Source organism: Chiloscyllium plagiosum, unplaced genomic scaffold, assembly GCF_037043375.1.
Source record: "Chiloscyllium plagiosum isolate Xiang-an unplaced genomic scaffold, Cpla_swu_hap1 HiC_scaffold_17, whole genome shotgun sequence".
Classification (NCBI taxonomy): domain Eukaryota; kingdom Metazoa; phylum Chordata; class Chondrichthyes; order Orectolobiformes; family Hemiscylliidae; genus Chiloscyllium; species Chiloscyllium plagiosum.
In genome coordinates, this window is record NW_028270155.1 from 2,605,243 (window position 1) to 2,630,741 (window position 25,499).

A 25,499-nucleotide genomic window follows, 5' to 3' on the forward strand; every position below is an offset into this window, starting at 1 on the left:
TAATAATTTATTGTCAATTGTACTTTTATTTTAAAAAAATGAAAATTGTTTAAGTCGCTGAACTCTGGCGCCTATATTAATTACAGAAAGCATATATTTTTAAAAAAGATTAAGACAAAGTCCATGTTTATTCATGGGTTCCCGGGTGGACGTGGCTGGAGTATAGCACGAAGGGCAGTATTGACTGGATGGGCTGAATAACCCTGAACACACGCAGTCACATGGGCCGGAGATACCTTCATCAAAGATGGCGGACTTCAATTTATATCAAGTGGAATTTCCCATGAGGCGTAGCTGATCTGCGATGACTGGAGGAAAACTGGCGGCCGGGGGTACGCAGCCGCAGTTGCAGGGGAGCCGGCGGCCAAGAGTACACAGCCGCAGCTGCAGGGAAGCCGGCGGCCGGGAGTACGCAGCCGCAGTTGCAGGGAAGCCGGCGGCCGCGAGTACGCAGCCGCAGTTACAGGGGAGCCGGCGGCCGCGAGTACGCAGCCGCAGTTGCTGGGGAGCCGGCGGCCGGGAGTACACAGCCGCAGTTGCAGAAGAGCCGCCATGTTGCTGTCAGAGCGGAGTGGGCCTGCGGCCTAAGGCGGGTTTTGAATCGACACCGAAAGAGAAGCGGCTCGAGCTGGGGCCGGGGCCGGGAGCGGCGGCGGAGGACATTCCCACTCTCCGTCACCATGAGGCGGACAGAGGCGCAGTGGCCAGGCGGACCCCGCGGCGACAATGTGAGGGAACCGAGTCGGTGAAGATGGCGATGGCGGAGCGACGGGAGGTCCCCCTGATGGGAGGCTTCATCCTCGGTGAGAGGCACAAGTTCAGTAACTAGGCAGTGCCGCATTGTCAGACAGTCAGTACTGACAGAGTGGGGCACTGGTGGAATTATCTTTTGGATGAGACATTAAAGTGAGGCTACTTCTGGGCTCTTGTGTTTAAATAAAACATTCCAGGGTATTACTTTGAATAAGAACAAGGGAAATGAGCTTCTATATGATATTAATCAGGATCCCACATCATCCTGGCTTGGAACTAACTCACTGTTCCTTCAGTGTCGCTGGGTCAGAATGTGAGGACTCCTTTTCTGCCAGCACTGTGGTTGCCTATACATCACCTGGACTGCAGCAGTTCAATAAGGCAGCTCCCTACCACCTTATCCAGGCTGATAAGGGATGGGCAATAATTGCTGTACTAACCTGTGACATCCACTTCCTAGGGATGATTAAATCAATTTAGAGCAGATGAGCAGCTAATTGTTGGGCCTGTTTGTTTGTGAGTGTTTCTTTATTTAACTGGAAGCAATTTTGTTAGACTGTGCCTACATTTATATTGTTTGTTCTGATGAAATATTAATGGATTTAAAATTTAGGGTGTTAGGGACAGAAGATGCTTTCTATTTTTAATCAATGTTTATGTTTATTGAAACCTTAACTAAAAGGTTGAATTATTCCAACATGAAAAAAATGAAATAATGTGCAATGGAAACATTTTTGGGATTGGAATTTGTAAATGTGGTTGTGAAACTGCTTTTGAATTTGCCTGCATGTGTAATGTATACTTGGAGTAGTTTAATGATTTCTGGACCCAATGGATTTAGAACAACTTGTTGACTGAGCTGATGTTGTCTGTGTGGATTTTTGTTTCATTATATTGTGACATGAATACTCCCTGTGGTATTTAAATGTTTTGATTGTTCAATGTGTTTCAATTTGCTGTGTATTAATTGGTTGTTGATTTGATGTTGAGAGGCAATGGACTAGATTTGATCCTCAAACCACAACCACCCATGACTGAAAGATTCTGCTTTTGAACTCTCAAATACAGTTCTGATTTTCTGTCAGGGCTCTTTTTTCACTATTACTGAAAGAAAATGAACCTTGCCTTGAAAGAATCAAGAAATAGAATATCTTAGCACAGGAGGAAGCTATAGTGGACCAGAATGCCTATGTTGACTTATTGAAAAATTATCACTTCCCTCAAACTACTCAATTTTCTCCTTTTTAAGTATTTATTCAGGTGCTTTTTAAAAGCTATTCATAAATCTACAAGGCACAAGTCAGGAGTGTGTGGAGTATTCCCCATTAGCCTGGATGGGTGCAGCTCCAACAACTCAATAAGCCTGACACCACCCAAGACAAAGTGGCCTGGTTGATTGGCACCACGTCCACAAGCATCCCCTCCCTCCACCATCGATGCTCAGTAGCAGCAATGTGTACTATCCACAAGATTCACTGCAGAAATTCACCAAATATGCTTAGCACCTTCTGAGCTGTCACTGGGATCACTTTCATCCAGAAGGACAAGGGCAGCAGAGACATGGCAACACTAAAAGTTCCCCTCCAAGCTGCTCACCATCCTGGCTTGGAAATATATCACAGTTTCTTCAGTGCTGCTGAGTCAAAATCCTGAAATTCCCTCCCTAAGGGCATTACGATGCAGCACAATGACTGCAGCTGTTCAAAAAACCAGCTCAGCATCACTATCTAAAGGGCAACGAGGGGAGGGCAATAGATGTTGGTCCAGCCAGTGATACCCACGTCCATGACTGAGTTTTAGGAAAAAGTACTTCCACTGCACTTTCAGGCAGTGCATTCCAGATCACAATATAACACTGCAAAAAAATAAACTCCTACCTCCCCTGGTAGCAGTTTGCACAACTGCAGGATGACCAAAAGCATCTGTTCCTGAAGTTGTGCATTTGAAACTTTGAGGAGCCTTTACAACCCCTCAAACATCTTCTCTGCTTTAGTTTGATCATTCCTCATCTATACTGTAACTGTCATTTCTTTGATTCTGTTACCTATACTGAACACAAGTTTTATCAATCAGATCTTTGAAACGTTTAACTCCAATAAGACTGAATAAGATGTTTGGGTGATGGGGATGTCGAGGGAGATATAAGTCTGCATTTTCATTCCCCTCAGGATTCTGACATTACTGGATGTCCTTTATGAATTTTGTTTTGTAAATATCTTTATTAGCAAATTTTTTTAACATTACAAACATATAAAATTATTGAAAAATACAATCAATAACAAAATCAATATAATGAAAAAAAATACAAGTTACATACAACTACTGTCTACTAACTACTAACCTACCCTCTAATACAAAACAAACCCTAACACTGTGCAAAGCAACACCAAAAAAACGAAAGAAAAGCAAACATAAACCAAAATAAAATAATACAGAACAGCTATGCTCGGCGCAAAGCTCCCAAACAAAGGAACGGGAGCATTGTGTATATACCCGTATTAACTCAGGAGACCCCCTCCAGGGCCCAGGGCTTGACAAACCTAACCATCCTGGTTAAACAAACGCCCTAGTTAAGATAACTGACAAATCTATATCCAAATAACTCAAGTAGGGCTGCCATGTCTTATAAAAATGGTCTGTTGTGTGGTGCACCATGTTTGTGAAAAAGTCCAAGGGAATGTGCTCCATAATTGATGTCTGCCATCCCAGCAAGCCCGGCGGGCTCTCAGACACCCAATTCACCAGAATATTCTTCCGTGCACAGTATGCAAGAATATTAAATAGTTTCTTCCCATGTCCGTCTAAAGATGGTAAATTCGGTAGACCTAAGAGGAGAGATATTGGGTCTACTTTGACTTCAGTCCTCAATACCCTCCCTATCTCTCCCGCCACAGCGCTCCAATAAACACAGAGCCTGTGGCATGTCCAGAAGCAATGGGTAAGAGTACCTACACTTATTTTACATTTGGGGCACACTGAAGATGCCCCTTTTTTAAACTTGGCCAGACGGTCTGGTGCCAGATGAGCCCTGTGCAGAACTCTTAACTGCGTAGCGCGTGTCCTGTTACAGATTGAGATCTTTCGAGTATTCTCTCTTATGTTCTCCCATGTTTCAGAAGAGATCTCCACTCCCAGCTCTTGCTCCCAGACCTCACACAACAGGCTAATATCCTGCCAGGCCCTGCCACCCAGCATGCGATAGAGGGCATTAACCGAAAGGGTGCTTGTGGAGCATATCAATAACCTCCCTGTATCGGGCTTATAGGGCTTAGTGAGGAGCATAGTCTTCTTCTGGATGAAATCCCTAACCTGAAAAAAACGGAAAAGGTCTCTGCTGGGCAACCCGTATTTGCGGCTCAGTTGCTCAAAAGACATCATAACCTCCCAAACTAGAAACTCCTCTTGCTGCCCATAGTTTGAACCCTGAGTCCATCATCCCTGGTCAGAACCCTGGCATGCCAACTATGGGTGTAAGTGGTGAAGTCTTGGATAAACAACCCTCACTCTGACGCATCGCCCTCCATGCCTTGACTGTACTAATGACAATGGGGTTCTGGCAATGGTCCATAACTGTCCTCATCTCATCCATGAACAACAGGTTAATAAGAGGGCACTTTGCCTGGGAGGCCTCAATATCCAGCCATATTGAGTTTGGATCGTTGCCTACCCAATCGCAGACAAAGGACAGCAGGGAACTCGTTTGATACCTCCTGGTGTCTGGGAAATCAACTCCTCCCCCTCCCTGAGGCAACTGCAATTTAGTAAATTTGACGAGGGGCCGCCCACTATTGCCAGACAAAGGAACCAAACCATTCCATAAGCTTCCACAGCGTTGACCTGGGAAACATTATAGGAAGCATACGCATGGGATAAAGCAAACAAGGAAGAACATTCACCTTAATGAGAGATATTCGGCCCAGCCATGAAATTGGAAGAGCCTCCCATCTCTGGAGATCTCGCCTAATATTGTTGAGCAAGTGAGCAAAGTTAGTCCGAAATAACAGATCAAACTTGGGGGTAATAAAAATGCCTAGGTACTGGAACCCTGCCTGTGACCCTTAAAAGGGAACTGAGGGCCACCTTCAACTTCTGGCACATCCTTAAGGTTCCCCAAAGGCGTAGCCTCCGATTTTGCAAAGTTAATCTTATTTCCTGAAATAGCCCCAACTGTATTGATACATCGTATCAGATGGGATAGGAGGTCATCGGATTCGATAAAAACATCATCCGCATACAGTGTAATCTTGTGTGCCCTCGATCCCACTTCCGGAGCGGTTATGTGGACGTTCTGACGAATGGCCTCTGCCAGCGGCTCTATCACCAACGTAAATAACAACGGTGAGAGGGGGCAGCCTTGCCAACTACCCCAACCAATCCTAAAATTCCCAGACTTCACCCAGTTGGTGATGACATCGGCCAGGGGGTGGTGATATAAAACCTCCACCCACCTAGCAAAGACCCCACCCAACCCAAACTATTCTAAGACATAAAAAAGATACGGCCATTCCACTCGGCCAAATGCTTTCTCTGCATCTAAGAAAATCACTAACCCCTGAATCGATCGTTGCTGACAAACTTGGACCACATTCAGTAACCTTCTAATATTATTACAGGACCTACGGCCCCTTATAAAGCCTGTCTGGTCCTCTTTAATAATATGGGGTAACACCCTTTCCAATCTCAGCGCCAGGATCTTGGACAGAATCTTGAAATCTGAATTTAATAGAGAGATGGGCCTGTATGAGGCACAATCCTCAGGAACCTTCCCCTTCTTAAGAATTAAGGAAATATTAGCTTCTCTCAAAGATGGTGGTAGGCGTTCATGCATATGTGAGTGATTGTACATCTCCAACATCGGCCCTGACAGCATCCCTATAAACTCCTTATAAAACTCACCGGGAGACCATCAGGGCCAGGCGCTTTCCCACTCTGAAGTTGCCTAGCTGCCTCCTGTATTTCCTGAACTGTCAAGGGGGCATTAAGGAGAGAGGCCTGTTCCAAGGTTACCCCTGGGAGGTCCAAGTTCTTAAAAAAGGTCTCCATTTTAGCCCTCCTGTTCTCACAACCTTCAGACCGATACAATTCAGAGTAAAAGCTCCGAAAAGCCTCATTAATCTTTTTAACATCATATGTAAGGACCCTGGCGCTGTCTCAGATTGCAGTAATGGATTGGGGAGCACGCTTTTTCCTAGTCAGGTACGCTAAATATTTTCCTGGCCTATCCCCATATTTGAACAGCCTCTGTCTAGCAAAAGCAATTTCTTTCTTTGCGTTTTGTGTCAGTATTGAATTCAAAGCAGCCCGAAGGGCCATGATCTGCTGTAGCTTAGTCACCGAAGGCCGTGCAAAACGTGCTGCCGCGGCGGCTTTCGACCGTGTCTCAAGTAGATGCTGCTGTTCCTCCTTCTGTCGTTTCTGGCTAGCCGAATGGGAAATAGCTAATCCCCTAGCAAAGGCCTTAGCAGTCTCCCATAGCATAGACGGATTAGTACCCGTGCCTGAGTTGATAGTCAAGAATTCCTGAAACTCCTTCAAAACGTATTCCACAAATTTGGAATCCTTAAGGAGAAAAGGGTCAAAATGCCAGTGGCGCAAACCTAGCCCTTCACTCTTGGCCTTAACCTCCAAATATACCGCCGCGTGATCAGAGATAGCTATATTCCCAACTTTACAACCCATAATCGAATCCAGAAGGGCCGAGGGAACCAGAAAGAGGTCAATCCTCGTGTGACATTTATGTGGGTTTGAAAAAAAAAGGTGAAGTCCCTGCTGGTAGGGTGAAGACTTCTCCAAATATCCACCAGCCCCAACTCCTTGCATAAGTCAACCACCAGCTTGGCCTGCGAAGAAATAGTTGGGGGCCCACAAGGCATCCTGTCCACTGTCTGATCCATAAGACAATAAAATTCCCCCCCTCCCCCATAATAATGTGCCGTGTTCCAAAAGCTCTCAACTTAGAGAAAGCACTAATCAAAAATTTGAGGGGATGTGCCGGAGGACAGTAGACATTTGAAATGCCATATTCCTCCCCATGTATCAGGGCTTTAAGTATCACAAACCGTCCCTGCTCATCCTTTCACTTGCTCTAAAAATGTGAACGGAAGATTTTTCTGGATAAGTACTGCCACTCCCCTACTTTTAGTAGTAAAGGATGAAAAGAATACCCGTCGTAACCCCTCTGTTGTAATTTCAGGTGTTCCCCATCATCAAGATGGGTTTCCTGCAACAAAGCGATATCAACCCTTTTTCCTTTCAACAGGCGAATGACTTTCCTTATGTTCCAGGTGCACCATTTATTAAGACACTTAGCCATATCTCCTTTCAGAGGCCCTTGAACCCCTCGGAGGGAGAACCCTGCTTACAAAGTGCTGAGCATAAGTAAATAAAGACTCATAGAGTCGAAGAACTATATATACAAAAACTACACTATCACAACTATAAACAACTATTACTACCAAAAAACTCCAGAGAAAACCAATTATAAAACCTTGAATGGAAGACTCTTCCCCCTGCCCATAGGGGGCACTCCCCTTACCCATCTCCTCCTTCACAGCTCCTTCAAACCCGCACTGTGCCCCAGCCTTAGGCCAGAAAAAAAAACAAGGAGATGATCCTTAAATCAAAAGACCAAGTCAGGATGAGCACTCCACCCCTCCCTGGCTTCATGTCACCCCGACTTGTGACTAAAAGAGAAGCAGAACAAATTTAAAAAAAGGGAGAGAGACAACAAGAACATCCACAAAATTTCCCATCAGAAAATCCAGGTATTAAAAAAAAAAGGAACAACTTATTCCAAGGTCTTTTCCCCCCTTTCCAAAAAGGAGAAAGAAAGGAATAAAAAAAGGAAGCGAAAACATGGGGAAAGCTAGAAAAGAGAACAAACATTAACCATATTCTTCAGGCCAATTCGTCTGTTTTAAAGTATCTACAAAGTTTTTAGCTTTATCCGCTGAGTCTCATGTATAAACCGAGTCCTCGTGGCTGAAATGGAGCACTGCGGGGTATCTCATGGAGTATTGGATGCCCAGGTTCCTCAGCCTCTTTTTAACTTCATCGAAGGACTTCCTCTTTCAAATTACAGCTGCTGAAAAATCCTGGAAAAACATGATTTTTGACTCCTTGTACAGCAGTGCCTGCGGATCATTTCCCAGTAATCTAGAAGCTTCTATTACTTTTTGCTTGTCCTTATATGAATGGCAGTGCACTAGGACCGGGCGGGGATGCTGCACCGGTCCTGACCTGTGCACTGTAACCCAATACGCCCTTTCAATCTGAAGCCTGCTGGACTCAAATGTGAAGGCCCAAAAGCTTCGGCAGCCAGTTTTCAAAGAAGCTGACTGGCTGCTCACCTTCCTCACCTTCAGGGAGCCCTACAATTCGGAGATTTATCCTCCGACCTCGATTTTCAAGGTCGTCGATATGGTCTCGCAAGGTCCGCACCTCTCGCTCCAGCACCTGGATCCGACTGGATGAGGACTCCATCGCAGCTTCCAAGGCCTTAGTTCGACCCTCCACCTCCTCCAGCCTCTCCCAGAGGCCCTGGATCTCCTGCTCATGCTTCTGCAGCATGGATGCGATGGGTTGGACCTGGGCACAAATCTCCCCATAGATTTCCTCAATTGCAGCCCCAACTTTCAAGGTAAGTCTCTCCATCGCCGCAGCCAATTCCTGTGAGTCTGTCAGGTCCCCGGGGGGGTTCAGGAGAGGCTGCTGCTGCTGCAGTCTCTGGTGTGGTAGGTGCTGCAGGGGAGTGTCCTCCCTGCTGCTGTTTGCTTGCTCCTTTTTCCTTTGGCATCCTTCCCATTCCCAAATATTAACAAATATGTGTTCTGTAAGGTTTAAACTAATAATTCTACCACATAAGTTGGCCAGGGATGGCAAAAAACACCACTATGCCTTGGCTGTGAGGCAGAGCTGTCCACAGCAGTTCTACAGAATCGCCGCCATCTTGCTGAGTCCCATCTGAAATTTTTAAGGTTTTTACATCTTGTTCCTGACTGTACCATCAAAGCAAAGTATTCACTATGTTTCAGTCTCCACAGATGCTGCCAGACCTGCTGGGTTCATCCAGTACTTCCTGTCTTTATTTGAGACTCCCAGCATCCATCATAATTTGCTTTTCTTGAAGGGAATAGTTTATTTTCCCCCATTTTACCACTTTAAATATCTAAATGAAATCATCTTTAATCTTCTATATTTAAAGGAATACATGATGGAGATGAGGAAACTCTTCTTTCCAAAGGTTGAGAGTCTGTGGAATTCTCTTGCCCAGAGAGTGGTGGAGATAGGATCCTTAAATATTTGTAAGGTAGAGGTGAATAGATTCTCAACTAACAGGAGTCAAAAGCTATAGGAGGAGGGTGAAAATGTGGAATTGAGGCCACAACCAGATCAGCTCTGATCTTATCGAAATGCTGGACAGAGTGAAAGCATCGATGACCTACTCCTGCTCTTAGTTTGGGGATGTTTGTTCAAATCTAGACTATGTAATTTGTCCTTATTATGTAAACCTTTCGACCCCAAGATCATTCTGTGAATCTGTGTTGTACACAATCTAATGCCAAGAGATCAGGAATTAAAACAGTATTCAGTTTAACCAGGGGCTTCTATTGCTGGAATATGAATCCCTCACCTTTGTGTTCCCTGAGATAAAGGTTAACATTCCGTAAATCCAAAAAAAGATCCATTTCCGTCTCCCACATGTTACTGACTGGCTTAAGATCGGCACTTGTGCTTGATACTGAGCCTCAAAGAATGTATGTCACATGATGCAAAAGCAGATATGAAGACAAAGGTGGAGCTGTCAGGGCAGGTGATTGAAATGTTTATCATAGGTGAAGGCTCATAGAGGAGAGGAAGAAATAAGCAGCTTTCGGGAAGGAATTTCAGAGCTGAGCTGGCTGAATGCACAGCCAGTAGCTTGAAGAGGAATCTCTGAGGGAAGTCTAATTGCATTGCTGCAGCCTACACAAGATGCAGCATTGGTGTATTAAAGAGATGAAGTGGGAGTTTACACAGTGTGAGTGGCAGAGCAGAGCACCTGCTTGTAATAGTGTGGTGTACTGCATCTGGAGTACTGTGTACAGTGCTAGCCACTGGACTTAATGGAAGGATGTTAATGTGTTGTAAGCAGTTCAGAGACTTACCATGATGTGGAGTTGTCGGTGTTGGACTGGGATGGGCAAAGTCAGAAGTCACACTCACCAGGTTATAGTCCAAAAGGCTTATTTGAAATCACAAGCTTTCAGAGCACTGCTTCTTTGTCAGGTGGTGAGAGAGAAGCACACAGGCACAGAATCTATAGGCAGAGAGATCCAAAGACCATACAAATGGTGTGAGTGGACTGTCGTATAATAAATCTCTGCAGGTGATCAAAAATACCAGAGGTTTACTTAGACTTGGAATGAGCAGATTAACTTGTGAGGAAAAGCTGGGCAGTCTAGGCCTGTATCCTGTAGTGTGTAGATTGTAAGAGGTGATTTAATTTTGTTAACTGGCTTACTTTGTTTTGTCTCTGCAGCTTGTTCATTCTTTTTGGGAGACGTGGAATGTTCCGGAATGGGTAAGAGTAATTTCCTCCAAGTGTGTAATACGCAAGGTAGGAGGGCGGGCACCATTCTCCTCTGAAAGTAAAACCAACCACAGAGTTGATCAATTGGAGAAACAGGACGAGGCAGAATCTTTGAGGAGTTATTCCTCAAATCAGAGATCTGGTGTCTCCTCTGCAGACAGCTCCAACTCCACCAATCTCTGATTCGCTCTTCCCTGCTCTCGTCACTGCTGGAGTCAATGACAGCAATGATCTGAGAGGGAACCTGGGATTGGAGGAGCTGAGCTGGCTGCTTCCTAAGCATGAGATTTTATTGAGATTGGAGCAAGTTCTGGGAAGTGGTTGCTCAGCCTACCCAAGTGAGGTGACTGCCTGTTGTGGCAGTGCCCATGTTCCAGCCAGTTGGCTGGGCTGGGTCTGAATTTCAGCCATGCTGGTTACCATAATGTTTCTTTTGAATTTTGCTATAACGCTTTGAAACTAGAGTGAATGCATTATTTGCTTTGTCCCCTACTTTTAGTGTAAAAACATGAGTGAGCTTGAAGATTATGCATTTTATATATGTTTTTTTTATATATAACATATATAGGATTCTGCTGGAATCACACATTTATTTTCTCCATATACAATTTGTTTCACATCAACAAGTCTCCTTCTTACATCCCTTTTGGGATTTAAATTAAAATCCAATCTTCATCCTGAACTTTAATTTATTTCAATCCCTAAATTGCCTTGCGCCAAATATTTTATTTTGATAAATGTTTAGTATATGTATGCTTACAATCTTTGCTATTTGTGCTATTTTGTGATTCTAAAATAGAAATCCCTAAAACAATTTAACATAAATACTGAAGATATTGTTGCTGCATGAGTGCATCATTGAATAGAAGAGCTAGTGAGAATAAAGACAGAGCTTCTGAAAACCAAAAAAGCTAGTCCTTAACAATATCTCATAATTAAATATGTTGAAGCATTGTCCATGTCAAGAGGCTGATAAGCAAATACAGGTAATAAGGCCAGTGGAGGAAGAAAGAAATAATGAAGAGGAGACCTAGAACAATGCTACTATCTGGTTAGCTAACCCTGAATGGTTAGGCAGGTTTGACACCCTTCTCATGTTTAGAGACAGAAGAATGAACAGACCTGGCAAGGTTACTCACCAAATTTTAAAGAGGTCTGGAGGGAATACTAGGGTGAACAACATTAACCATACATGATGTGGATGTAACAGAATCCTCTCCTATAAAACATCCTTATCACTTAGGTGTTAAGAATCAGACCCAGGTGAAAACAGGAATCCAATCAATGTTGAAAAAGTTGCTGAATTGAATCCAGTCAAAGCAGCTGGGATTCCCTGGTTGTGTTAGTGCCTAAGTCTGATGTGTCAACCACGTTCTGTATCGACAACAGTAAAGTCAACATCCAGTCCCTTTACACCTCCATGACCAGGGCTTCCAAGCCCTCCATTTCTTCCTCTCCCGACGTCCCCACCAGTACCCTACCACTGACACACTCATTCGATTGGCTGAACTGGTCCTCACCCTCAACAGTTTATCTTTCAAATCCTCCCACTTCCTCCAGATGAAACGGGTAGCCATGGGCCCCAGCTATGCCTGTCTCTTTGTCGGCTACGTAGAATAGTCCAACTTCCGTAGTTACACCAGTACCACTCCCCACCTCTACCTCCGCTACATTGATGACTGCATTGGGGCCACCTCGTGCTCCCACGAGGAGGTTGAGCAATCCATCAACTTCACCAACACATTCCACCCCAACCTTAAATTCACCTGGACCATCTTTGACACCTCCCTCCCCTTCCTGGACCTCTCCATCTCCATTAATGACGACTGACTCAACACTGATATTTTTTTACAAACCCACCGACTCCCACAGCTACCTGGATTACACCTCCTCCTGCAAAAATGCTATTCCGTATTCCCAATTCCCCCGCCTCCACTATATCTGCCCCCAGAAGGACCAATTCCACCACAGAATGTACCAGATGCCTCCTTCTTTAAAAACCGTAATTTCCCCTCCCACGTGGTTGAAGATGCCCTCCAATACATCTCATCCACGTCCCGCACCTCCGCCCTCAAGCCCTACCCCTCCAACCGCAACAAGGACAGACCCCCCCCCATCCTGTCCTCACCTTTCACCCCACCAACCTTCGCATAAACCGCCTCATCCGCTGACATTTCTGCCACCTCCAAACGGACCCCACCACCACCAGGGATATATTTCCCTCCCAACCCCTTTCCGCAAAGACTATTTCCGCTGTGACTACCCGGTCAGGTCCACGCGCCCCCAACAACCAACCCTCCCATCCTGGCATCTTCTCCTGCCCACTCCGGGAATTGCAAAACCTGCACCCACACCTCCTTCCTCACCTCCATCCAAGACCCCACAGCCATCAAAGTTTCACCTGCACATCCACCAATATCATTTATTGCTCCCGATGCGGTCTCCATAACATTGGGGAGACTGGACGCCTCCTAGCAGAGCGCTTTAGAGAACATTTCTGGGACACCCGCACCAATCATCCCCACCGCCCCGTGGCCAAACATTTCAATTCCCCCTCCCACTCTGCCGAGGACTTGCAGGTCCTGGGCCTCCTCCACTGTCGCTCCCTCATCACCCGACGCTTGGAGGAAGAACGCCTCATCTTCTGCCTCGGAACACTTCAATCCCAGGGCATCAATGTGGACTTCACCAGTTTCCTTATTTCCCCTCCCCCCACCTTACCCCAGTTCCAACCTTCCAGCTCAGCACCATCCTCATGACCTGTCCTACCTGCCAATCTCCCTTCCCACCTATCCGCTCTACCCTCCTCTCCGACCTATCACCTTTACCCCTTCCTCCATCCACTATTGCACTCTCAACTACCTTTTCCCAAGCCCCACCCCCTCCCATTTATCTGTTCACCCCCGTGGCTCCCTGCCTCATTCCTGATGAAGGGCTCTTGCCCGAAACATCGATTTTCCTGCTCCTTGGATGCTGCCTGACCGACTGTGCTTTTCCAGCACCACGCTAATCTTGGCAGTAATGAGGGCAGATTCATACTGATTTCCTCACTTGGAAGGCTGCATTGGTAGTGCTAGATTTCTTACCAAAATGGATTTGTTCAAGGAATATTTAATACCTGAGCTGAAGACATATCAGCCTGTAAGACCAGACAGTCTTTTACAATATCAGACAATGCCATTTGGTCTGAAAAATGTTCCAGCAACTTTTTAGAGCCTGATTAGCCAATTGGAACCCTGTGTGTCTTATTTCCTAGTTTATCTTGATGACGTATTGGTATGCCGTGACACTCGGGAGAGTGATTTGAAAGAAATGAGAACTTCACTTAGACAATTGGAGTCGACTGATTTGGTGATAAAACCTTGCCAAAGGTAAATGTGCACTGGCATGACTAACCTACCTAGGATGCAAACAGTATGACAGGCCAAGTGCTGCCAAGAGCAGCCAGGGTGCAAGTGTCACCCTGTTTCCCTATCCCTGGATCAGTCGAAGCAAACACTCAGAGGCACGGTATGGCTTTCCCTCCTTCATCTTTGTTTCAGGCCCTGGAGGGGGAGAGAACGATCGCCCATGTGCACAGGGACATGAGTTCTTGGTCTTCTCTTGAACAGCAGATTCTTAAGGAATTATATAGTCACTTACAGAGAGCAGCTTCCAAATAGGATTTATGACCATCTGGAAGAGCATGGCTTGATTAAATACAGTCAGCACGGCTTTGTGAGGGGAAGGTCATGCCTCACAAATCTTATTGAGTTCTTTGAGGATGTTACTAGACAAGTTGATGAGGGTCGAGCGGTGAATGTAGTGTATGTGGACTTCAGCAAGGCATTTGTTAAGGTTCCCCATGGTAGGCTCGTTCAGAAGGTCAGGAGGAATGGGATACAGGGAAATTTAGCTGTCTGGATACAGAATTGGCTGGTCGACAGAAGACAGCGAGTGGTAGTGGAAGGAAAGTATTCTGCCTGGAAGTCAGTGGTCAGTGTGTTCCACAGGGCTCTGTCCCTGGGCCTCTACTCTTTGTAATTTTTATTAATGACTTGGATGAGGGGATTGAAGGATGGGTCAGCAAGTTTGCAGACGACACAAAGGTTGGAGGTGTCGTTGACAGTATAGAGGGCTGTTGTAGGCTGCAGCGGGATGCGAAGTGATGCATTTTGGAAGGTTGATCTTGAAATTTGAGTACAGGATTAAAGACCGGATTCTTGGCAGTGTGGAGGAACAGCAGGATCTTGGGGTGCAGGTACATAGATCCCTTAAAATGGCCACCAAGTGGACAGGGTTGTTAAGAAAGCATATGGTGTTTTGGCTTTCATTAACAGGGGGATTGAGTTTAAGAGTCATGAGATCTTGTTGCAGCTCTGCAAAACTTTGGTTAGACCGCACTTGGAATACTGCGTCCAGTTCTGGTCGCCCTATTATAGGAAAGATGTGGATGCTTTGGAGAGAGTTCAGAGGAGGTTTACCAGGATGCTGCCTGGATTGGAGGGCTTATCTTACGAAGAGAGGTTGACTGAGCTCGGACTTTTTTCATTGGAAAAAAGAAGGAAGAGAGGGGACCTAATTGAGGTGTACAAGATAATGAGGGGCATAGATAGAGTCGATAGCCGGAGACTTTTTCCCAGGGCAGAAATTGTTAAAATGAGGGGTCATAGTTTTAAGCTGTTTGTCGGAAAGTATAGAGGGGATGTCAGAGGCGTGCTCTTTACGCAGAGAGTTGTGAGTGCATGGAATGCGTTGCCACCAGCAGTTGTGGAAGTGAGGTCATTGGGGATATTTAAGAGACTGCTGGACATGCATCTGGTCACAGAAATTTGAAGGTTCGTACATTAGGTTTACCTTACATGAGGATCAATGGTCGGCACAGCATTGTGGGCTGAAGGGCCTGTTCTGTGCTGTACTGTTCTATGTTCTAATTATACACCTGAACTCCTAGGTCTCTCTGTTCCATAATTCTGCCCAAGGCCCTGCCATTAATTGTATAAGCCCTACTTTGTTTATTGTTGCAAAAGAAAACTGAGGCCGTGTGGTCTTGGAAGTGCCAGGTGTCTTTTGAGAAGGTCAAAGCCATTTTAACCAATGAACTAATTTTAAGGATGGTGAGGAACAGGTTTCGTTTCAAATACTATGGAAATATCTAGAGGTTTTTTTTAAAGAGGTTATTAAAAGTTCACTGGACATTGTAGATTTGTTTTAATGATGGCTTCTGGTGGCTCAGTGGTTAGCACTGCAGCCTCACAGCACCAGGGACCCAGATTTGATTCCCGCATTAGGCTACTGAGTATATGAATAGGAAGGGTTTGGAGGGATATGGGCCGGGTGCTGGCAGGTGGGACTAGATTGGGTTGGGATATCTGGTCGGCATGGACAGGTTGGACCGAAGGGTCTGTTTCCATGCTGTACAACTCTATGACTCTACTGCCTGAAATGCTGGATGTTTTGAAATGCATAAAGATGCATAAATCCCCAGGTCCCGATCAGGTGTACCGTAGAACTCTGTGGGAAGCTAGGGAAGTGATTGCTGGGCCTCTTGCTGAGATATTTGTATTATCGATAGTCTGCGTGGGTTTCCTCTGGGTGCTCTGGTTTCTTCCCACAATCCAAAGATGTGCAGGTCAGGTGAATTGGCCGTAGTGGTAGGTGTGTTAGTCGGGCTAAGTATAGGGTAGGGAAATGGATCTGGGTAGGTTACTCTTCGGAGGGCCGGTTTGGACTTGTTGGGCCGAAGGGCCTGTTTCCACACTGTAGGGAGTCTAACCTAAACTTCTGTAAATTACAGTCGGTGATAGCTCGTTGCTTTGTTTTCACCACTGCTGCCGCTATTTTACTTTTTGAATTGTGACTGACTTTTCATTTCTGAGAACCAAGCCCACGCGTTGAAAAGTATTTATTTCCACAAATTGTACAGTGCAAAAAGAGGTCATTTAACCTCTCATGTCTGCACCGGCTGTCCAATTCTTTTGCCTTCTCTTTCTCAGTTACCACATCTTCCCTCCTATTCTCTCTCACGAAATGGAGACAGCTAATAATTTCAGAATAAGATTGGGTGTTCACTTGAAGAAAAATAACTTTCGGGGCTCCATGAATGCAACTAAAGAAGGGACTGTCTGGGCTGTTTGTATGGATGGGCCCAATGGCCGAATTGTCTCTTGTACTTTGACTATATATTTTTGGGCCTCTGCTTCACTGTAGCATCAGAGTAATGCATTGGTCTGTCACTGCACCCCTCATACAGCAGTGCGTCCGGCATGACCACTGCAATGGAGATCTATCACTGATTAATCAATTTATAAATCAGCCTATTAGGAATCCTGTAGATTCCTCACTGTACCAAGGGCATGTGAATGAAGCTGCCTAATGAGGTTGGGCTGAGCCAGGTTAAGTCTGACTGTTCCCTGAACTAGTTGCATCGATCAAACCATTCTGCTCAACCCACTGAACTACCTAACCTGCACATCCTTGGACCATTGGAGGAAACTGGATCACCCAGAGGAAACCAAAAGAGACACATGGAAAATGTGTAAATTCCATACAGACTGTTGCCAGAGGCTAGAATTGAACCCAGGACCTTCGCACTCTTGAGCTAGCTGTGCTAACCACTGAGCCACTGTGCCTCCCCAAAGGCATCACAATTTTCATTAAAAAAAATGGTTCTAACCATTTATGTGGAATTTGTGGCTCACTCGTGCTACTGATGTATTTCTGAAGCAGTTAGCTGTGTTTTCTGAAAATTCAACATAAAAAATGTGGAAATGTAAAACTGAGGTCAGTTATTGTTCATTGCACTGAGCGGGGAGAGGGCTGACAATAATTTTATTTCCTCCATGTTGCAATGGTTGATCTCAATGTGTACATTTTCTTTTTCCCTGTTCTTTCAGCTGCCTGCCATGGGAGGCTGGAGCCACACAAAGAGCAACGTGGAGTTATCTACAGCCCCTCCTGGCCCATGAATTATCCTCCATCCATGAATTGCAGCTGGTACATCCAAGGGGACTATGGAGACCTCATAACCATAAGGTACTGGGCCTGAGTTTTCAGTTTGACAGCGTGCTTTGCAGTAACCTGCCTTCCTGATTAGTAAGTGACTTGGTGAGCAGGACACTGTCCTCTCTCCCATTAGGTACACTTGCCAGTGTTGCACAGTTAGTGAGGGAGCTCCCAGCTAGGTCCTTTTTAGGATATGATTATTGTTGGTTTCACTGTAGGGTTCATGGGGTTGCTTCTGATCACCATTGACTAACTGAAATGTGCATTGTTTCATCTTTTGTGTGCAATGCCATGGTGGGTATGATTTTCGGTACATTCAGGGAAAAGACGCTTGAGTTAAGTCAAGAGGGTTAGCACAAAGAGGCAGTTAATCAGTCCAGTCTGAGTCGTCTTCAGTAAAGAGTCGTTTTGGATTTGAAGTGTTAACTCTGTTTCACTCTCTACAAATGCTGTCAGGCTTGCTAAGTTTCTCCAGCATTCTCTGGATTTGTTTCAGATCTCCAGCATTATTATCATCGGTGGGAAATATCTGGTGCAGAGTGGGAGTTACTCAGTTGTGGGATTTATCCAGCATGAGGCTGACTTTCTTTCTCTCAATTTTCCAGCTTTCAGAATTTTGACCTAGAGAATTCTCACAAATGTACGGTGGACTGGCTGATGGTTGGACCAACCCCGAAGCGAGAGGAGTACAGAATGTGTGGCTCATACACCCCCCAACCCTTCATCTCCACCAGAGACCATGCGTGGATCTTCTTTCATTCCGATTCAACTAGCTCAGGGCGCTCTCGGGGATTCCGATTGTCCTATATCCGAGGTGTGCCTAATAAGCCCACTGGTTGTATTGTGTTGGTGGGAGGATGACTGCTGATATAAGGGTTGATGGGTGGATTAAAAAGAAAGATTTCCACTTGTGAAAAAGCCCACGACAGGGGCCATAATTACAAGTTATTCCGTAATAAAACTTTACACACAGGGTGGTTACCACATGGAAATTATGAACACAATTAAGATGAGGTTAAGGTAAATATTGTTGCATTTTCGAGAAGCTAGATAAACAGAAGGGAGAAAGACATAGAAGAACATGCTAAGTGTGATGAAAACTCATTATTATTTGGAAATTCGGGTTCTAAAGTGGAAGAAAATGTGAAGGATGACTTGTTTTCTTTTAAGAAGGTCAGAAAGTCACTTTGAGCAGAGGTAAACACAGCATTTCCAAGAAATTATGAATTTAGGTCAATATCCAGGAAGTGAATTTGTGCAGTCATTGATAAAATGTATGATCTATCAAAGCCAGGTCTCTGTCTAGGGTTGGAGTTATCCACTTTCACCATTAACAGGATTGTTGAAATGAGGCTGGGAAGAAGGGAGGGCCTGTTCAGCAAGACTCACTTGTTCCTGTGTTGCACACTGTTTTGCTGCAGTGCCTGAGGTTGTGATCTTTTACTGTTCACACAGGGAGACTGACTCAGAGCAGCTGCAAGCCGGATGAATTCCTGTGTGGGAATGGGAAATGTATCCTGAGCACATGGAGATGTAATGATATGGATGAATGTGGAGATAACTCTGATGAGCAGGATTGTCAGCTCTCTCCGACCATGCCACATACAAGCCAGTGTTCAGCTAGAACTTTCCATTGCCTGGTTAGTGATGTCCCCCAGTGCCTCTCGATGAAAGTTCGGTGCGATGGCAGCATGGATTGTGACCAGGGGACGGATGAGGAAAATTGTCCTGATACCAGCTGTGGCAAGAGAATGGGCAATTTCTATGGTTCGTTTGCTTCACCTGACTACTTCCGGTCGCAGCAAGACCGGGCACAGTCGGACTGTGTGTGGGTGGTGGACACTCAGGACAGCAGGCACATTGTGCTGCAACTGAACCTACAGTTGGGCTACAATGATAAGGTGCATGTGTATGATGGAGCAAGCAAGCAGCAGGGCAGACTGCTTCAGGCATTGTCATTCCGTAATAATCGGCACACTGTCACCATTGAGTCCTCACAAGGTCAAATCACCGTCTTCTACCATACTGACCCTGGCAGCACAGGCCATGGTTTCAATGCCACATACCAGGTGAAAGGCTACTGCCTTCCACAAGAGCACCCTTGTGGGAATGATGGGGGCTGTTTTGCAGACACTCAGCGCTGTGATGGTTGGTGGCACTGTCCAAATGGCAAGGATGAGGAGAACTGTGCTGCCTGCCAAAAGGATGAATATCCGTGTGGGGGCACCAGTGGCATGTGCTACCCGCTGGCAGACCGCTGTAACAACCAGAAGAACTGCCCTGATGGCTCTGATGAGAAAAACTGCTTCTCCTGCCAGCCTGGGAATTTCCACTGCGGTACCAAGATCTGCATCTTTGAGCAGTGGCGTTGTGATGGCCAGGAGGATTGCCAGGATGGCAGTGATGAACAGAACTGCCTGGTGGTGGTGCCAAGGAAAGTGATCACAGCTGCCCTGATTGGAAGCCTGATATGTGGCCTCCTGCTGGTCATTGCCTTGGGCTGTGCTTTCAAGCTGTACTCCCTCAGGACCCGCGAATACAGGTACCACAGCCAGAGCTGTACATCTCCATCACAGTCACACACACTGTTGGGTTTCAGTAAAAAATAAACTCAACAAAGTTTTAAATGAAGAATATTCACTAATACTAATTGGAAAGTCACGCTAGATCAGAGGAGAAAGTGAGGTCTGCAGATGCTGGAGATCAGAGCTGAAAATGTGTTGCTGGAAAAGCGCAGCAGGTCAGGCAGCATCCAGGGAACAGGAGAATCGACGTTTCGGGCATAGCTTATGCCCGAAACGTCGATTCTCCTGTTCCCTGGATGCTGCCTGACCTGCTGCGCTTTTCCAGCAACACATTTTCAGCTACGCTAGATCAGAGCAAGGGAGCTTTTACTGTGAGGGCTGAGGGCCCTCATTATGATCTTTTTTCAAAATATCTGCTCCCACAACATTGACTTTTCAACAAAGTTTATCCCTCTGCTCCCACTTGGTCCTGGTTCACCAGCATGGTGCTACTCCGGGACTGACCGTCTGAGAGTGTGGCTGACCCTCCGACAGTGCGGCGCACCTTCAGCGCTGACCCTCTGACAGTGTGGCGCCCCCTCAGCGCTGACCCTCCGACAGTGCGGCACCCCCTCAGCGCTGACCCTCCGACAGTGCGGCACCCCCTCAGCGCTGACCCTCCGACAGTGCGGCGCCCCCTCAGCGCTGACCCTCTGACAGTGAGGCGCCCCCTCAGCGCTGACCCTCCGACAGTGAGGCGCCCCCTCAGCGCTGACCCTCCGACAGTGCGGCGCCCCCTCAGCGCTGACCCTCCGACAGTGTGGCGCCCCCTCAGCGCTGACCCTCCGACAGTGCGGCGCCCCCTCAGCGCTGACCCTCCGACAGTGCGGCGCCCCCTCAGCGCTGACCCTCCGACAGTGCGGCGCCCCCTCAGCGCTGACCCTCCGACAGTGCGGCGCCCCCTCAGCGCTGACCCTCCGACAGTGCGGCGCCCCCTCAGCGCTGACCCTCCGACAGTGCGGCGCCCCCTCAGCGCTGACCCTCCGACAGTGCGGCGCCCCCTCAGCGCTGACCCTCCGACAGTGCGGCGCCCCCTCAGCGCTGACCCTCTGACATGTAGTAACTGCATCATCAACTATGGTATCAGTTGGGATTATGTAGATCTGAGTTAGGTGTTTTTGAAATTATATTGTTCTGAACCACAATGTTTCCTTTTACAGATCAGGTTTCCTTTTTTGTTTTAGAGCTTTTGACACCCCCATGACCCGGCTGGAGGCAGACTTTGTGCAACGTGAGGCTCCCCCATCATATGGCCAGCTGATTGCCCAGGGACTCATCCCACCTGTCGATGACTTCCCTGTCTACAACCCAGCTCAGGTAACCCCTCAGCTCAACTAATTGTCAGCTCTTCAGGAAGGAAAGTAAAGCTCAGTGTTGTAGGGAGGGAATTCTAGATCCTGGATCCGAGGAAACTGAAGGTACAGTCAACAAGGCTAGGTGGTGGAGGGGCAAGAGAAAGCTACCAATTCAGTACAAGTGCAGGAGGGTACATTTGAGGAAGTGATGCCTGGGTGGCAGATGGGCTCGAATGGTTACTGGGTCAGTGTGAAGAAGCGCCATTAGCTCCTTGCAGTTGTTGAGAGTGAAGGTGGACGGGATAAGGGCGAGTGCTTTACGAAGATGTTATGTAACGGAAAACTGCATTTGGGCCAATTATTACATTTCAGGGTTATCCTAGAACAGTGAGTACTTTCAACAAGGCGTGGGTCTCCATAATGCTTTCTGTGGTCTCTCCGCATTGGCTGGGAGATGTCTAAACCAGTTGTCCACCATATCTGTTCAAGTTGCATATACCTATGTCATGGAACCCAGAGAATTTATTTTAGTGATGTTGATTGAGAGCCCAGGAGGCTGAATGTCTCAGTTGAAAGACTAAGCTTGTGTGTGAAGCCATGTCAGCGTGGGGATGTAAATCAGGGGTCTATGGAACTGTCCTCCCTGATGGGTCATTACTCCGAATGGAGTGGGACTGTCCTTTGTATGTTCTGAAATCTGCAGGCTTTAGTGTCAATTGAATATGCCAGGCCAGATTCTGTGAAGCTTCTAAGCTGTTTTTCTCTGTTTTCAGGCCTCTGTCCTGCAGAACTTACGCTCAGCTATGAGACGCCAAATTCGTCGCCACGCCACACGCAGGATGTCCTCTCGTGGGCGCCTCAACAGGATTTGGAGCAGGTTCTTCCAGAGACCCAGGGGCTGGGGTCTTATACCTCTGCTCACCCCCACCTCTGCCTCAAATGCTCCATCTTGTCACCTGGATCAGAGTGAGACCGTGCGGAACTGCCAACAAGAGGAGAGCCGACGGAGCTGTGTGCAGCCTCGAGAGGAGCCTGACTCAGAGACGGACACCGAGACCGAGCGGCCAGTTGGTGAAACTTCGCGGATCACAACAGATGCCTTGATGTTAGAAAACTCAGTGCCAAAAGCGTCTTCGTCACCCAGCTCCGATAGTCAGACAGAGCTGCAGACCCCTTGCTTGCTGCACTCTTCAAGCTCTGAGGAGACTTGTAGTGCTGACTTTGACTTTCCTCTCAGGCAATCATCACGAAGCAGCTGTAGCAGAGGTGTGCGTATCCGCGACCCCCTGTCCGGTACTCTGGAGTGGAGCTTTAGCAGCCGCCGACACCGTTTTCGCCCTGGCTCTCGCACTGTGTCCATGAGGTCTGGGGGAGGCAGGGCCAGGAGCTCGATTACAATGAATATAACAGTGCTGGGGAGAAATTACTTCTCAGCGGAGTCCGACCATCCCCAAGATCCCAGGCAGCAGGGTTTCACCTCAGTTCCTCCTACATGCAGGAGTCAGTGCTGCAGTTGCCCAGAATCTGTGATAGAAAGACCATGCTCCCTATCAATGCCTCACCACAAACACATCTGTGCAGAGAGCCCATCCCCAGACCCTTCCTTCCGGAACCCCTTCCGTCAGTCAGACTCCAGGAGTGATGAGCCAGCCCTGCTTGATTGCTAAGAACCATCCCCTTATCTCCACACTGATATTTTCAATGGGGAATGCTTTCTGATATTTTTATTGCTACAGTATTTTTAAAACAGTTGTTTCCCTCTCCAACAACCAAAAAAAAAGGAGAACCACATATCACTGAAGCTGCTTTTGAATGTAATGCGTTATCATGGGGATTGTGCTGGATTCAGCAGCGTGTCCTTAATTGGAACACCAGTTGCATTTACAATCACCTGACATTTGTTGTGTCGTCGATATTATTTAAAGCATTTAGCCATTGTATGGTTTAATACGTGGCTGTAAATGTTGATGAGACTTTGAAATGTCCTATTTATACAGTCAAATCCATCATTCCTGAAGAGTGCCAATGAATCTCAGGAGTTGACATGAATACACAGCAATATGATTCTCACCACTGCAGATGGTACCTTGGTTTCAGTTCTGTAATATCTGCTTCCAGGAAATAGTCGGAGGCTACTTCAGAATCTCCATGCAAAATTCCGGATGACCTCTCACCGTCATAACCATTCTAGACTATTAACAGACAGGTTTGAGGCTGTGATTTGTTGACGGACTGATTATTGCAACAGTCTTTCAGTTTCTATTGAACCCTCTGACTTCTCTGTACACTTTATCTTAAGTTTATCTATCTGTTGCTTTCTGACTCTGTCTTTCTCTGCCTTCCCAATCTGCATCTGTTTCTCTCTAGTTTGTTTCACTGGATTTGCTCCTCCCTGTCCTGTTTCCTCTCTGTCTGGAGTTTAACTGTAGTTTTCTTTCTCTCTTAATTCTCCAAACTCTTCCCTTCTGTCTTTTTGTTCTCTCTCTCTCTCTCTCTCTCTCTCTCTCTTCTTGCTGCCTCTCTCTTTCTTTCTTCTCTCCCTTGATACTTATTTTCTTTTTCTCCTCTGTCCCCTCTCTATCTGCACTGTAAATTTCCTCTGTCCAGTGTGGGCCATTGACCACTCTTTATCTGTGGTTTCTCATTGTCACTCTTCAGTTATTTTTGCTTCTTTTCCTTGTGATTATCCTTTGACTCAATGAAAACTTTGGGATAGAGCTGCTAAATGCTAACTGTTCCTGGGTGCAGTACTGGTGGGGACCGGTCTGTCATTGTATAACCAAGCAAAATATCAAATTGCAATCCTGTTTTATGATAGCTTGTACAAGAAGGGTAGCTAGGTTAAAACATGTGATGATGCTGGGGATTAAAATGTGTTCCTCAATGAAAGTGCCCACATGGAAACTGCTCACTGGAATAAGTAATGTGCTGTCTGTGGGAGGGTAGGGATTGGATCAAGATCTATTCTGTCATTGGATTACCAACTTGTACTGTGATTCAGGTCTACTTCCTGATGCTGAAATTTACACAAATGTCCACTGAACATTTCTACCAAAAAGTTAGAGCTGTGTAGGCACATACCTTCACATTAAAATACTTTATCTTCAGTCAAGCTCCTATGAGCAATGTGCCCTGTGGGGTGAATGCATTGTCGTTTGGATTTGAATTATGCAAGAATGTCACCACGTCAAATTGAATTATGAAAACAACTACTGATTGCATGGTTGATTCACTCCATGCAAAGACAAGCTGTGTTTGGAAAGAGCAATTTCATCTTAAAAAAAAAAAACTGGGTGCAGTCTTGCGAGGGTCCGCTTATTGCTGTACAGCAGCAGTCCTGGTAGGATGTCCCTGTATAACACTGGAGTACAGTACTGGTAGGGACAGGTCTGTCACTGTATAACACTGGGGTACAGTACTGGTGGGGACAGGTCTGTCCCTGTATAACACTGGGGTACAGTACTGGTGGGGACAGGTCTGTCACTGTATAACACTGGGGTACAGTACTGGTGGGGACAGGTCTGTTCCTGTATAACACTGGGGTACAGTACTGGTGGGGACAGGTCTGTCCCTGTATAACACTGGGGTACAGTACTGGTGGGGACAGGTCTGTCCCTGTATAACACTGGGGTACAGTACTGGTGGGGACAGGTCTGTCCCTGTATAACACTGGGGTACAATACTGGTGAGGACAGGTCTGTTCCTGTATAACACTGGGGTACAGTACTGGTGGGGACAGGTCTGTCACTGTATAACACTGGGGTACAGTACTGGTGGGGACAGGTCTGTCACTGTATAACACTGCGGTACAGTACTGGTGGGGACAGGTCTGTTCCTGTATAACACTGGGGTACAGTACTGGTGGGGACAGGTCTGTCCCTGTATAACACTGGGGTACAGTACTGGTGGGGACAGGTCTGTCCCTGTATAACACTGGGGTACAGTACTGGTGGGGACAGGTCTGTCCCTGTATAACACTGGGGTACAGTACTGGTGGGGACAGGTCTGTTCCTGTATAACATTGGGGTACAGTACTGGTGGGGACAGGTCTGTCACTGTATAACACTGGGGTACAGTACTGGTGGGGACAGGTCTGTTCCTGTGACACCTGGGTGCAGTACTGGTGGGGACTGGTCTGTCATTGTATAACACCTGGGGTGCAGTACTCGTGGGGACAGGTCTGTCACTGTATAACACTGGGGTACAGTACTGGTGGGGACAGGTCTGTCACTGTATAACACTGGGGTGCAGTACTGGCGGGGACAGGTCTGTCACTGTATAACACTGGGGTGCAGTACTGGTGTGGACCGATCTGTTCCTGTGACACCTGGG

General features: G+C 46.6%; 1 protein-coding gene across 4 annotated transcripts; it reads left to right on the forward strand.

Annotated features, from left to right (window-relative positions):
• The first annotated feature begins 289 nt into the window (after positions 1–289).
• On the forward strand, positions 290–24,274 carry lrp3 (low density lipoprotein receptor-related protein 3). 4 transcript variants are annotated; one of them, XM_087995680.1, is made up of 7 exons: positions 290–803; positions 10,274–10,315; positions 17,200–17,338; positions 17,914–18,122; positions 18,764–19,850; positions 21,033–21,189; positions 21,941–24,274. In XM_087995680.1, exons 1-7 carry the CDS (start codon positions 305–307, stop codon positions 22,832–22,834), a joined length of 3,027 nt encoding a protein of 1,008 aa, XP_087851806.1. In that variant the 5' UTR covers positions 290–304; the 3' UTR covers positions 22,835–24,274. The 4 variants fall into 4 exon arrangements, with proteins under 4 accessions (XP_087851806.1, XP_087851808.1, XP_087851807.1 ...); XM_087995681.1 differs by having other exon boundaries at positions 543–803; positions 21,057–21,189; XM_087995682.1 differs by lacking the exon at positions 10,274–10,315.
• Positions 24,275–25,499: the final 1,225 nt, after the last annotated feature.

Excerpts from the sequence above, each read along its gene's own strand:
- lrp3 (XM_087995680.1), top strand. The coding sequence starts at position 305 with ATGACTGGAGGAAAACTGGCGGCCGGGGGTACGCAGCCGCAGTTGCAG. Across the intron at positions 19,851-21,032 it reads CTCAGGACCCGCGAATACAG|ATCAGGTTTCCTTTTTTGTT; the intron begins GTACCACAGCCA and ends TTCCTTTTACAG. Across the intron at positions 21,190-21,940 it reads CTGTCTACAACCCAGCTCAG|GCCTCTGTCCTGCAGAACTT; the intron begins GTAACCCCTCAG and ends CTCTGTTTTCAG.